The sequence below is a fragment of the Tenrec ecaudatus genome, chromosome 16, assembly GCF_050624435.1.
Source record: "Tenrec ecaudatus isolate mTenEca1 chromosome 16, mTenEca1.hap1, whole genome shotgun sequence".
Classification (NCBI taxonomy): Eukaryota; Metazoa; Chordata; class Mammalia; order Afrosoricida; family Tenrecidae; genus Tenrec; species Tenrec ecaudatus.
In genome coordinates this window covers 108,673,593-108,688,217 of record NC_134545.1, presented here as the reverse complement: position 1 = coordinate 108,688,217, position 14,625 = coordinate 108,673,593, and the positions used below count along the sequence as shown (strand labels likewise).

Below are 14,625 nucleotides of genomic sequence, written 5' to 3'. Positions count from 1 at the left end.
AGGGGCCCCAGTGGCACAGTGGGGAAGTCCATGGCTGACAACCAAAAGGTGGGCAGTTCAAACCCACCAGCAGCTTGGTGGGGGAAACTCGAGGCAGTTGGCTGCTGTAAGGATCTGCAGCCTTGGAAACACTCAGTCCTGTGTGTAGGGACTTACGGGGTCAGAATTGACTTGAAGGACACGGGACTGGCCTCGTGGAGGGCCCGAGTGGCCAGGGAACTCGGCTTTGCAGCCCACGCAGTCATGGAGGCGGCTGGCCCTCCAGGCAGTGTGTGTGGTTGGTTTTCCCTGCGCATGTCTTTAAAACTCCATCAATATAAAGCTGCACTGAAACATCCCCAAGTCCCTCTGCTTATAACAAAATCAGATTATTTACTTCATCCAGGAGCTTATGTTCATATTCTAAATTTAATTTAAATATCATCTTAGCTGGAGAGGCACCACCGGTTGTCTACTACAAAAAAAAAAAGAGGAGAGAGAAGGCCAAGTGGGGAACGGGAGGCAGTCCAAGTCCATGAACAAGGTGGCAGCAGAGCAGCCTTGGGAACGATCCAACCCCTGCGTCCTCTCCAGGAAGGAGAGTGGTGGTGCAGCAGCTAAGTGCTGGCCTGCTAACTAATGTGGGCGATCTGATCCTGCCACCCACTTGTTCCCAGGACGAAGGAGACGGCAGTCTATGTGAAGAGGGATCCCAAGGGGGTAGGGAGAGTGCTGCCCTGACCTGCAGGGTCACTGTGAGGCAGAGGCACAGGGACAGTTTGGCTTTGGGTTGGGGCTCTAGGTGGAGTACTGGTTATGCATTGGGCTGCTAAGCTCAAGGTCGGCAGTTTGAAAGCACCAACAGATGAGCCTTTCTACTCCCATAGAGAGTTACTGTCTCTGAAACCCACAAGGGGCAGTCCTACCCTGCCCTCCAGGGGCTCTCTGTGAGTCGGAGTCGACTCGATGGCCGTGAGTTTGTCTGTTTCTTTCTGGAAAAGGCAGCGGGCGCCCCTTGTAATGCTCTCCTGTTCTTATCTTGTAGGCTTTCCTATCGGACGGGGCAAGACACAGCCAACTGTGACACATGCAGGAACAGTGCCTGCATTATCTATAGGTAGGTGCGCCCTCCCCTCTCCCCCGGGTTGGTGATGACTGAGGCATGGTGCTGACCGCCACCTGTGCCCTGTTGGAGCCCGCAGGGACGAGCAGCTCAGACGCGAGGGGAGGCCCTTTCCTGGGCAGCGTCCTCAGTTCCCTCTAAACACTCCGTCCCAGGTAGGTTTCCACCGGCGGGGGTGGCGCTGCTCCCTACTTCTCTGGCAAATGCCTTGGGGTGGTTTCAAAGACGGGCTCCCGCAGGCGGCACAGTGTATCGGGCAAAGGCTGGGAGGCACAAGCCCTGCGAGGGTAGAGATCCGAACCTTGAACCCACCTACAGGTGCTATGAAGGCCGCACCAGGGTCTCAGCTGCTCACCCCACAGAGGCCAGCTCATGTGGGGCTGCCCGGGTGTGAGGGGTGCTGAGGAGTCCCTTGCACACGTCACTGTTCCTCCTGGGACCACACACAATGTTGTGGTGGGTGACTCCATGTTAGCATTCGCATTCGAACCTCCAAGTGATAGGTAAAGATCAGATTGATAGCGATACTGATTAAAGAGTGGCCTTACGCATTGGGCTGCTAACCTCAAGGTCAGTAGTTCGAAACCACCAGCCTCTCCAAGGGAGACAGATGAGGCTTTCTCCTCCCTTAAAGAGTTACAGTCTCGGGAAACTCACAGGGGTAGTTTGATCCTATCCTATAGGGTTGCTATGGGTCAGGATTGCCTTGATGGCGGTGAGTTTGGTTTTTCTTGGGGAAAAAAAATGAAGTGTTCAACTTAAGTCATCATTTAAGCTGACACATCTGAAATCAAGGACTCCCCGTAGAGCCAAGACAAGTGAGGCTGTCCATGCCAGAGGCAGCCAGCTGCCCCCTCACGGAGGCATGGCGTTAGGGGCAGACTGCACACAGGGGGCACCTCAGAAGGGCTCCAGGTTCCTTGAGAATGGATTTGGGTCACCTGCTCACCTGTCAGGAGCAAAGGGAGCTTTGAGCACAGGATGCTTGGTTCCTACCTGGCTATATCCATAGGTTCTCAGCTTGGGGCCAACTTTGCCTCCCTGCAGCATCAGGCAGTGCTGTAGACAGTAGACATCTTAAGGATCCTTGGTGGCATAGTGGTTACTCTCTGGGTGGGATCTGCAAGATCAGTAGTTCAAAACCACCAGCCACTCCAAGAAAGACTGGGCGTTCTGCTCCTGTAAAGAGTTACTGTCTTGGAAACTCACAGGGACAGTTCTATCCTGTCCTGGTGGGTCCTTAAGAGCAGGCATCAACTTGTTGGCAATGAATTTGGTTTGGGTTTTAAGGTACCCCTGTTGGTGCAGTGATTGGCACTAGGTTACTAATTGAAAGGTCAGCAGTTTGAATCCACAAGACACTTCAAGGGAGCAGGACGTGCCAGTCTGCTTGTGTTGCGATGCCCGCCTGATGAGCCCTGTGGGGAGGGTCTGCTCTCTCCTACAGGGTGGCAGTGGGTCAGGACAGAGTCCGAGGCATCTGGCTGGATTTGGGTTCTGCCTGGCAATGATCACCTGGGAGCTGCCCCTGGCACCTAGTGGCTAAAGGTCAGGGATGCTCTCACCGCCCAGGTGAGAATGTTGACTGCAGGGTGGCGGGGGCTGGTTTTGTTCTGAATATCATAAAAAAGTGTAGAGCAGTGGTCGCCGGCACTGAGTGGGAGTCCTCTGAGCGTGTAGGAGGGAGTGACAGAGAGAAGGGCATGTCCAAAATCTCACATCTGGACCCAGACAAGGTCGAGCCACTGAAAAATTAACCAAAGGGCACCGTCACAAAAAATAGCCACCGCACTTAAAATTCTGATTTTGACTTTGATCATGCCACCCAACGCTGACGCGACGTCGAGCTGTGCTTCCCAAAGTGAGTGATGCTGAACCTCGGGAGGGGCGTCGGGTGCTGGAATGATCCCAGAGGGCGGCAGAAGCAGACACCTACCCTTTATCTGGCTTATGGGCTGGAGTGCAAACATTGTAGTTGCCGGGAGACGGAGTGGGACTGAGTCATTGCTGTTCTGAAAGCGGGGCAGTAGGCAGCATACATTGGAGGACCCGAGCTTGAGAGCTCCGGCAGTTTCTGCAAGGGCCTGCCTTCTCCGGATGGGCTCCCTGGAGCACCACCTGTCCCGTCTCTAACGTGGACGGGGAACGTGTGAAGATGGGATCCAGTAGGATGCGCACCGGATTTTCCCAGGCTGTTTCACACCCATGGCCCCGGAGCCGATTTCAGTGCCTGTGGAACAAACCCAAAAGGGCAGCGTCGAGGGAATTGCTCCTTAGAGTTTCTGAGATGAAATCACCATCTCCTCTTTCTCCCGAGGTGTGGTGGGCTCACTGGGAGGGCTAGTGCTGCCGTGATGAGCCCAGCACTTAACCCACTGGGCCACCAGGGCTCCTAGTCAGCCCGGCCCTGTGCCACAGCCTCGGTCCACAGAACTAGCCACTCACTGGAGACTCAGCTGCGGCTCTCTGCTTTCCTGCTCTTTCACAGACAAGAGACTCTTTCAGTGACAAATACAAATGACCAGACAAGTCTGGGGACAAAAGGAACAACATCCTCTTGGTAAGCTCACAGCCTGATGAGTGCAGGGCAAACCAGACAGACCCCCATCAGTCAGCTTCCCGAGGAGAGACCCAGGTAGTGAATCTGTACACAACTCTCAGCCATTGCCAGTACCCAGCATCGGGATTTCAAGGCTGCTGTCCTTATGGGAGGGGCCCAGCTGACCAAACGCTCGACCCCTGGACCCCCGGCATCTCCTTGTGAGAAAGGCTGGGCAACCTGTCCCTCGGACTAGTCACCCCGGGGCCCCATGTGCCTGAGAAAAGGATGGGGCTTGAGTAAGAGGGGCATCCTCATCAGATGGCTCAGACTGCCCAGTGGCCCCAGGGGCCAAGGGCTTCCATAAGAGCAGGGCTCTTTGGAATCACAGCCTCCAGAAGCCGCTTGTCCTTGGGCGGGAGACGCTGCCTGTGACCATGGATTCAGAGGGACTTTGCAGGCACCCATGTCTGCGTTGACTTGATTAGATTCTCTCATCCATCACGGAAGCTCACACACTGGTCCTCCTCCAGTGCCCGCATAGAACGAGACATGGAGAAGGGGAAATTGTAGGCTGAAGACCCAAGGCCTCACACGTACTGCGGAGCCTGCCTTGTGCTGTGGGGTGGTCAGGTACCAGGGTCTCCGTCAGAGGATCCAGGAAGGACCTCCCACAGTACACACACGCGCACACACACCCATTCTCCAGGTCCCTTCCTCTGAACGACCCGAGAGTAGATTAAAGGGGGCTCTGAAGTGAAGACACCTTGGAGATCAGGAGAAACCAATGTCTTCCCAGCCGCCACTTCACACCTGTTGTAGCCTGTCCAACCTGTTGCCGACCCGCATGAACAGGACCTGCACTTGCCACTTTTCAAAAGCCCAGGTGCCCTGGTGGTGCAGCAGTCACGCCCTGGGCTGCTAACCACAAAGCTAGACGTCAGAGACCACCGGCAGCTGAGAGAGAGAGAGAGAGAGAGAGAGAGAGAGAGAGAGAGAGAGAGAGAGAGAGAGAGACCTTCTTCTCCCACGAAGTCTCAGAAGCCCACAGTGGCAGCTCTACTCTGTCCTAAAGGGTTGCTATGAGTCGGCATCCACTCGAGGCAGTGAGTGTGGTTTGGGGGTTTCAAATCCAGCAGCCCTCTCCTCTCCACAGAGAACAAGCAGCGACCAGGTTTCCAGGACCTCCTGGTCCGGCAAGGTGAAGGGGCGGGTGTGCACGGCCTGGCTGTCTGGAGTGTTCTCAGAGCCGTCTGGCACAGCTCCGGACCGTGGCGTGGCAGCAGTGGTATGCATTTCTTCACAGTGGCCGGGGAACTATGCAAGGCTTGGGAGGAAGCAAGAAAAGTCTGGAAGCAATTCCAGCAGAGAAAACAAGCCAGCGACAGCATCAGAGCCAGAAGCAAGAGACAGCCGCTCCTTGGAAACCTCATCCCTCCAGAGCTCCTTGCTCACAAGGCCACCAGGCTTGCAGGGCACCAAGTTTCTGTCCCTCCTCTCCTTGTTGGCCTTGCCATCAAGTCAACGCCGATTCCTGGCGGCACTGGGAGTCGGAGCAGCCCTGTGTAGGGCTCAGTTTTCTGTGGCCAACTTTTCAGAAGCAGACCACCAGGCCTTGCTTTCTGGGCACATCCAGGTGCACTGTCCCCACCAGCCTACTAAGAGGCCAGTGCTTTACCATGTGAGTCAGCTAGGGAACCCTTCTCTTGGGCAGGTGTTCAAGAATCAGCAGATCCCGCAGGATCGCACTGCAGAATTAGTTAAGTCCCTTCAGACTCCAGAGACCTGGGAGCCTGTAATTTACAATTATGAAGGAAATGGGCCTGAGCGAGGCAGCTGACGAGTACCAGAGCAGGGAGGATGCATGTCCGGTCGGTCGCAGAGACAGCCTTAAGGCGCCTGGACGTGGCTTTCAGTGACACCTGACAGCCCTCCCTTGGTAGAGACTCCTCCCCAGGAACCCCGAGGCCCAAACGTGAGCATTCTGATCGCTGGACGTGTTGAGGTGGTGGACACCAATCAGTCTCCCCCGCTCCCTCTTTTTCTATTTTCCTTTTTCCCTCAAGAGGACATTCCTTCGATTGTCAGGCAGGGAATTCTAATTTAAGATCATCTCTGCCTGAAAGAAGATTAACAGGGCCTCGAGTCTCCCCTTCCTTTGGGGAAACATTGCTGTGTGTTGTTTTGCCTGAGCTTCCACGGGCCTTGCCAGAATATGTTGTAAGGAATGATTGGGGGCAACGAGAATGCCCCAAGGATAAATGACTGACAATGATTTCTGCAGGTGACGGGGCATTGTTGGGGTCCAGTCCCTCTGGGTCATTCTTTTGTGGGGATGAAGGGGTGAATCACCCGAGAGATGATCCGCCTTTGGGTTTGAACCCTGAGAGGAGCTGAGACACACCCCTGGCAGGTCCATTGCCGCCCTCCTCCGCGAGGGGGTCTCGGGGCAGCGCAGGTCCAGCCGTGCGTGTTCCTATGAAAACAGCGTGTGCCAACCTTGACGCAAAGGTTCCGGGGGAATGAAGGCCAGCGTTTAAAATCGTGAATCCTGCTGATTCAGAGCTAAATGGGCATCTTTGGGGCGTAAGCGGAGGGTAGTGCCAGCTGCAAGACTTGAAAGGAGTGTCAGTCCGGGTGTGGGGGCACCCTCTGCGTCTTTATTTCTGTATCACCAAGGCCACCCTGAGTGGGGGATGGACACAGGGCTGAGCTTGGACACCATGTGTCCCCAGTCGGCTGCCACCACCGCTTCGGAGGGAGCCTGCCAAGTGCTCCCTGGCCCTGCCACGTCTTCCTCGTTGCAATGGGCAGTCTGACGCAATGCCTAGGGTTCTCCGCTCGGGGGTGATGGATCTACCCAGGGCCTCCCAGGAGACAGGGCGAGTCCCAGGGAAGGCCGCCCAGGCTCACCCCATACTGTAAGCACCTACGCCAATGGTAACAAGAGGGAGATGACAGAGAGGAGTCTTCCAGGCACACAGACAGCCACGTCACAGTCAGGGAAGGTGGGAGGGAGGGCAGATGGATGTGGGTGGATGGATAGAGGGGAGAAAAGGAGGAAGGAGAGAGGGAGGAAGAAAGAAAGGAGGGAGAGTGGGGAGAAAGAGGTGAGGAAGGGAGAATGGGTAGGTGGATGGGAGGGAGGAAGGGAGGGACAGAGTGTGCATGGATGGAAGGAAGGCAGTTGGCTGATCAGCTGGGATGCTCTTCCATCAGCGGGGCTGACCCCTGAGGGAATAGGAGAGTCTTGATGGGGTGCCACGCTGGGAAAGGCTTAGATTTGTCCTTTGGAGCCCACAGGCTCGAGGGCAATGGGGTGAAGCAGCATGCCACCCCCTGCCCCTGTCTCATCACAAAGGGTGGGAGCTGCAGTGCCGGTTTCACGAGGAAAATAAATACAATGTGCTTTTCGAGGACTATGGAAATTTTCCGAGGTGCTAAATATGGGAAGGATCCAGTGTTTACTGGCTCTGCACCTGTGAAACTCCCTGGGGACTCAGGGACTAGAGTTCCAGTCGCTGCTGGGGCTGAGTCTACTTCCAGTCCTCGGGAGAGGAGTTGGGCCAGAAGAGAGGAGGCCTGGGGTACCCTGAAGAGTGGGCTCACACTGGCCCCTGGTGCTGCCCAGGGACACACACCGCAGGTCTGAGCAGAAGGCGTCAGCTGGGGTGCCTGGGTCCTCTCATTGAAAGCCAGAGCGGACGGGCCAGGAGGGCAGTGCAGTGTCTGGCCAGGCCCTCAGTGAAGATGATGCAGAGCTCGCCCAGCCGGGCTGGGATCTGCTGGTTTTCCCTGGAGGGGGTGCCCACAGAGTTTAAGTGAGAGAAGCCAGCCCTTCTGGGAACCGTGCACCCCAAAGGTGGAGCCCCAACTTCCAGCTGTTTGTTGCTTGCTGACCCAATGTTGCTGGGACCAGGGTCTGGGATTGCCAGTCACTGTTGCAGCCAAAGCCAGAGGCCAGGTTGACTTGAAAAACTCTTAGTTTATTTTGCATGAGCAAGGCAGAAGCACGGGGTTTGCTGCATCCAAACCGCTTCAAGAATCCCGTGGAAATCAAGCGAGTTCTGCCCCAAACAAGGCAAAAACATAGGTTTTCTGATGTGCACAGGACACAATAGTCTGTACCGAGAGTTCCCCAGGGGTAACCAAACCGGCATCCCCTGAGCCCTCCTGCTCCAGTGTTTCTCCAAATGAAGGCAGCTTCGTGTCTGGCTATTCGGCTTTAATGGCCTTGCTGAGTTAGGACATCCCTGCTGATGGAGCCTAACAGGAATTTTCACTGCGAGGGAAGCGGCGGTTACATTTTGTTTCCAACTAAAATTTAAATCATATGATATTTCTAGTGTTTTGATTAACCGCAAGCTAACGTGTTTCCACCGTCCTCTACCACCCACTGATCCGGGAACAGAGAGAGGCCCGGTGGCGCGGTGGTAAATGTCGCGTGGCTGCGAACTGCAAGGATGCTGCACAGGTTTGAAGTGGAGCTCCAGACCAAGGTGAACGAGGGAGAAAGGCAAGCAAGGTGGTTGCCCAACTCAGTCACTGCAGCATCTGGGTGGCACCCCAGGCCGACCCCACGACTGCCCTAAGTCAGTCAAGGGCCACTGAATGACCGCCTGATGGCAGGAGTCTCTCTGGGTGGGCAGCTGACGTGGAAAGGATGGCTATCTGAGTGCGTCCACTAGTCCTTTGGCAGAAAGGCTCTACCTCTGAAATGGCCAGCCGCCGCCAACCCTGAAAAACATAGTGCTGCTGACACCGTGGGCGTGACCGAGAGCTGCAAGCCACTCACCTTCTTAAAAACAGACCAGCAGCCCCCTTTCCCTAGAGTGGGCTCTAACTCAGAGTCCACCCCATGCGGGGCAAAGTGGACCGCCCCCACGGGGAGCCCAGAGCTGGTGGAAGCACACCGCCGCACTTGTCTCCTGGGTCCAAACCGCCGCCTGTTGGCTAGCCTCATGAAATAGAGAGCAGTGTGCTGGGCTGCAGCCGAGGAGGGCTGGGCAGTGGACCAGCGGGGGGCGGGGGAGGGGGGCGGCAGTTCTAGGCCCCAAGTTACCTGCCTTCTCTGGGCTGCCTGTCATCAAAATGAGTCGAGGAGAGGCAGCTGGGCAGGCAAGAGACTGTCACTAAGCTAGAGACGCAGGACGGCTGTGGGTCTCTTCGGTCGGTAGGGCCAGTGCTCTTTCTTCCCCGAGGGAGGAAACGGCGGGGCACAGGCAGGCTCAGTTGGTGGGACGGTTATTGATCTCTTCTAGTTGCTGCGCGGAGCCATCTCTGATCTGCTGAAAGAGCGGCGTAAATATACGGAATGCTCGCCTCGCTAGTCACCTGGCCCCTTCCTTCCTGCTCCGAGATGATAAATAAGGCAGCAGTGTTTGCATGCCAAGCTCGGGGGGGCTTCCCTGTATGGACGCTCTAGCTCCCGAATCTGGGCTGCCTCCAGGCCAAGGGTGTAGAATGGGGCTGGGCGCTAGACTGGTGTCTGAATGCCACCGAAAGGGGCAGGTGAGGGGCTGTCGCAGGGTGGAGTGGTGGGGGAAGGGAGGCTGGGTGCCAAAGGATTAGCGCCAATTCATGGAGACCCCATGTATGGTCAGAACAGCACATCCCCAGGGTGTCCTTGGCGGTTAGCAGGGCCAGGCCTTCTCCCCCGAGCTGCTTGGGTGTGTTCCAACTACCTCCCTTTCAGTTGGCTAGTAGCCAAGCAGTTACCCTGGCCACTTGAGAAGGGTGCATGGGGCGATCTTAAAAGGAAGTGGGTCTTTGCTACGGTCAGGGAGATGAGGGACGCGTCTGGAAAGGGCAGGTGCTGGGAGAACTCCGGACACCTCAGGCATCATTTGTACCTGGGAAACGTAGTGAGTGCTCCTTTAACGGCAATCCGGACTCCCCACTTGGCATACCAGGCGAGGGGCTACATCTTAGAGTTCAGACATCCAATCCTCATCTATGGATGCCCATCGATCTCCAGGACTAATGGTACTGGATCCCCATCTATGTCTGGTAATGATAGAAATGGGTATCTTGCAAGGGAGAAAGGTGAGGCTTTCTACTCCTGAAAAGAGTTACGGTGTCAGAAACCCGCCCGGGCAGTTCTACCCAGCCCTGTAGGGTTGCTCTGAGTTGGCATCGACTCCATAGCCATGAGTTTGATTTGGCCTGTCTCTGGCATTAATACAACTGAATGTCCTTCTATCTTTGCTATTAATCCTACTGGAGGCCCATCAATTTCCAGCAGTCATCTTAAATGGATGCCTAGCAATTTCCGGCATTAATATTATCAGATGCCCCTCTAGTTCTGGTATTAATATAATGGGATGCCCATGTATTCCTGGTATTAATATTCTGGATGCTTTTCTATTTCTGATATTAATATTAGTTGGATGCACATCAAGTTTCTATATTAATATTACTGGATGCCTTTCTACTTCCTGCAGAAATAGTATTGGATGCCCTTCTCTATTATTAATATTATTAGATGCTCATCTAGTTCCAGTATTAATATTATTGGATGTCCATCTGTTTCCTTTATTAATGCTATTGGATAACCTTCTATTTCCGGCAATAATATTGTTGGATGTCCAGGTATTTCCGGCAATACTATTACTGGATGGCCACCTATTTCTTTTATTAATACTATTAGATGGTCTTCGATTTGGGACAGGAATATTACCAGATGCCCTTGGATTTCTGATATTAATAATACTGGATGCCCATCTAGTTCTAATATTAATATTTTTGGCAGTCTTTCTATTTTCTGCAATAATATTACTGGATGCCCAGGTATCTCCGACAGTAATCCTATTGGATGCCCATCTATTTCTGGCAGAAATATTACTGGATGACCATCTGTATCACTATTTCTGGGTCCACCCTGGCTGCCCGTCAGTGCCAAGCTTGGTGCCCAATGGGGACTCTGCAATCTCATTCTTGAAGCACATACGCCTAGGGCCAGGCTCAGTGGTGCCCTGCACCATGCCGCTGGCGCTGCCAATGCCATGCCTGAGGAAGGGGGGCTGACAGGGCTCCTTCCATGCCTTAACACAGGCAGAAGCCCGGGAGCCAAGCTCACCTGCTTTTAGCCCCCAACTACAGAAAGGAGATTGGAGAGAGAGACTTCCAGTGTGTGCCTCCTAAATTAACTTGAGGCGACAGCTGGCGGAGAGAGGGTGGCAGGGCCTGAGTATTTATAGGCACATCAGACAACTGTAGTACAAACTGGTGATTCGAGAACGCGTCCGCCACCAAACGGCGGGGGTGGCGGCCAAGTGCTACTACAGACCTGGCCCACGTGGTCTCAGGAAGGACAGGGAGCAGGGCTCCAGCAATGGCTTCTGGGTAAAGCTGTCAGAAGCTTCCCTTTCAAGAGGAAAAGACCAACTCAAGAAATTAAATGGAGTCCATGGGGCTGCCAACATTGCTTGCAAACACCCAGGCACCACCGTCTGGCCCAGGTGGCCCAGGTCCCCGAGACGGCCCGGAGGACCTGCTTCACACCTCCCCTGGGAAGCAGCAGCTTCCTGAAGGTCATGGTGATGACACCCAGGGTCTGACCCAGCTGCGCAAAAATGTCCTCTTCCCCTCACCGGCAGTTCCTGGACCTTCTCTTCCCATAGGCCGACTCTGCAGGCTACAGCCCAAGACGCCCAGCACAGGGAGCGAGCCACATCCAGCGTGGACAGCCTCATCCCGTCAAAGAGCAGACTTGGACTTTTCTGAAGAGATTTACTCTAGAGTGTGTGGGGCCAGGCACCCCCAAAAGGGGCTTCACAAATGTCTTAACCCAGAGCAGAATGCGCATTGCTGCTGGCCCCCAGGGTCTGCAGAAGTTCTGGGAGACCACACAGCATGGGACCCACACCTGGAAGAAAGACAGCTTGTCTGTGGTTCCTCTATCTGCAGGACAAGAATGCAGATAACATGCCTGTCACACAGTTTTGGGGACAACACAAGCCCTGGTTGTATCCGTGTCTTACACAGGCAATAAGCCTTGTAGGCAGGGGTGGGCTCTACAGAACAGCGCGGTGCTCCAGGTCCCCACCCCAGCAGCGCAAGAGGAGCAGCCTGCCACTCGCGAACAGCCCTTGGTGACCCCCCACCTTCCTCCAGACATCCTCGAAGTTGGATTTCAGCGACAATCAGTTCAATCTAGGGAAGCTTCTAGTGAGCATCTATTTGGGGGAAATTTTCTAGAATCTTCTTGGCGCACATTCTAATGGAAGAGATGGGGAGTGGGCCAGGATGCTGCCTCAGTGAGTGCTCTTCTTTGTACTGAGGGAGCTCCTCGCAGGAGGAGAAAGGGCAACACGGCTGTGCTGGGAAGGGACCGCCGTCCAGGGGTCTGGGAGTGAAAGCCGAGGCAGACTGTCTCCAGCGCTCTGTTCTCAGTCACTGGCTCCACGACCCCTCCCCACCCCCCACCATCCCCGAGGGAGCTGAGTGACAAACTGCTATCTGAAAGGTGGGAGGGTCAAGCCCATCTCTGAAAAGGCTCTGGAAATGCCTCCTGAGAAACGTGGCCTTCATCAGCAGGGGCTGCACAGCCTGTGGCTTTCTGGTGGCCTGAGACCCAGGCGCTGCTTGGATGGCGGGAAGACAAGGTTGAGCAGGAGGCCTGTGCTGATCCGGTCAGGGCCCATGCACTCTAGAGGGCGGAGCTGGAAACATAGGACGCAAGTCACACAGTGCAGTCAGTACAGACAAGGAGATGCGCAGGAAGCCAGGTGGGAGATCCTCTGGAGACCGCCAGAGAAGGAGGAACTCATGCTGGCCTGGAGGGTCCAGGGCTGGGGACAAGGATCAGCAAGGACGCTGACGCCGTCATCCCTCTGGCCACCCACCCTGGGTCCCCATGGGTGTCAGTCAATCTGATCAGTGAAGCCCAGGTATGAGCCCCATGTCACCAGGCAGCCTGCTCTCCCCATCTTTGCCAGGGAGAGAGGTGGGGTGTGTGCTCCAAAGAGCAGTCCCCAAGGGACCAGTGATGTCGAACCAAGTCTCCTCCCACCAGGCCAGCAGGTACTTCTTCCTGGCTATTCAGATGGAAGGACTGGCAGGGTGTCTAAACTTCTGGCACTGCCCTCCTGGGCCAGCTGCCCACCTCGGACTCAGACTGGCAGCTCGGCTCCCTCCTGCTGTTCATGCGAATGCTCTCCACACCAGAAGTCGCAGCGCAAAGAGGCGTGCTGTTCGCCCAGGACGTGGCAAGTGCACGCCCCTCCCCGGCGGTGTGGCTGTTGGACCGCTGCACCAGGAAACCCTGGTGATGTCCAGGGATCTGCGTTGAGGGGCAAACGGCAGGGCCAGCAGTTTGAGCTCCCCAGTGTCCCAGTCTTTAAGGTCCTGGTCCAGGAAGCCCACAGAGGCGGTCCTACCCTGGCCTATGGTTCTCTGTGAAAAGGGGGAGACGCACATTGCCCCACAGCCGGAAGGGCCCCCCACAAGCTCCGCTGGGGAGAAGAGCAGCGGCTGTTTGCAGCCCTGCATACACGCTCTCCCTTCCGGGGTGCAGCTTCCCGGAGCCTCGGATCGGGCGGGCAGAGAGGATTCAACCTGACAGCTAAAAGTCGAGTCATTTTGTTAACAAGTCCTCAGATTAGATTACTCTATGATTACACGGTATCGCGGTGTGATAAATTACTTAATAACAGGATTCCCAGTGAAGTTGCTTAATGGGAATTCAATAATTATAGGTGCCCAGGACTGCACTGCGAACCTATGAAATGCCAGCACCGCGTCTCCGATCTAATAACGCGGAACCTCACTGGGGCTGTTGAGCTGGTGCTGAGTGGACAGGCAGCTGCAAGCATCACCGGGCGCCTTGGTGGCCTCTGAAGCCCCCAGCTGCAGGTGACAGACAGCATCTCACGAACTCAGTCGGAGGGGTTTGTGTCCCTTGTCAAATGCCTCAAATGCCCCGAGGCAGGCTGTTCTTCAGGGAAGATGGTAGCTGGCTAGGCGACTCCTGTGGGACCCCAGGGTCCATAGAGTGGAACGGTGAGCCACTGGGTTGTAGCAATGACCTGATCCCAGCGAGGGGGCGACAAGAGGAAGGATGTGTGACCAGCCTCTCACTGTTTACAAGACCCTTCAACACTGTGGACTCAGAGCACCAAGGCTGTGGGCGTCTCTCCCCTCCTGCAAAGGATATGGGCTCTCTGGTGTCCTATGGGGAGGGACCCTGCTGACCCTCGGATCTTGCTACTCCAAGACAGACGTCCGACTCTGCCTCCGTGAGCGCCCCAGGCCCTTTGATTTGTACTTTCAAGAATTCCTCTGAAAAGTGCCGGTACCTCAAATCCAAGAAACCCGAACTCACTGCCACGAAGTCAATGCTGACTCACAGAGACCCTGCAGGGCAGGGGAGAAGTGCCCCTGTGTGTGTGTTCCCGAGACTGCAGCTCTTTCTGGGAACAGAAAGCCTTGTCTTTCTCCCTTGGAGTGGCTGGTGGTTTCGAATTATGGACCTGCGGATCCAACCATGTAGATCACAGCCAATGCTTAACCACTAGCTCACTGGCTGCGCCTCAGTGACCACATCCTGGAGAGCCACACAGGTTGGGGGGGGGGGCTCATCCTGCTTGTGTGCATGGTGACGTCACTCACAGGAGCCCCTCAGAGCAGAAAGGAAAGATACCATGCCTGTGTTGGAAGTGAGGGGTCACTAGCCCCCAATTTGTTGTTAATTTCCAAGTAATATTCCAGTCTCCGGACAATGGGAAAAAGTGAGAGAGCGGCTATAACACAGAAAGTGGCCTGGGAGATGCCCCTTGAACTCTTGAATGTCTTAAACACCTGAAAATATCGGGTGGCTGTTTTATCTCCAAAATGCCCTCATTTAGGAGAGCCACGAGCGGATGAGTGAGCCTCTACAGAGCCCTGGAGGCGTCCCGGCTATGCTTCGGACTGCAATCCTCATGGTCGGCAGCTGGAAACCACCAGCAGCTCCGAGAGACAAAGACTGGGCTTTCTACTTCCG

The 14,625-nt window shown here is 55.2% G+C and overlaps 2 protein-coding genes across 5 annotated transcripts in view; one reads left to right on the top strand and one right to left on the bottom strand.

Moving 5' to 3' along the window:
* DOCK1 (dedicator of cytokinesis 1) overlaps positions 1–14,625 on the bottom strand; it is a 434,492-nt gene that overhangs the window by 234,422 nt on the left and 185,445 nt on the right. The gene's annotated exons all lie outside the window — the stretch shown is intronic.
* The window catches only part of INSYN2A (inhibitory synaptic factor 2A), a 40,105-nt gene that overhangs the window by 20,865 nt on the left and 4,615 nt on the right, over positions 1–14,625 (top strand). Inside the window, exon 2 of the mRNA XM_075534331.1 lies at positions 1,025–1,096. Coding sequence (XP_075390446.1) covers positions 1,025–1,096 — 72 coding nt within the window. The remainder of the gene's footprint in view (positions 1–1,024; positions 1,097–14,625) is intronic.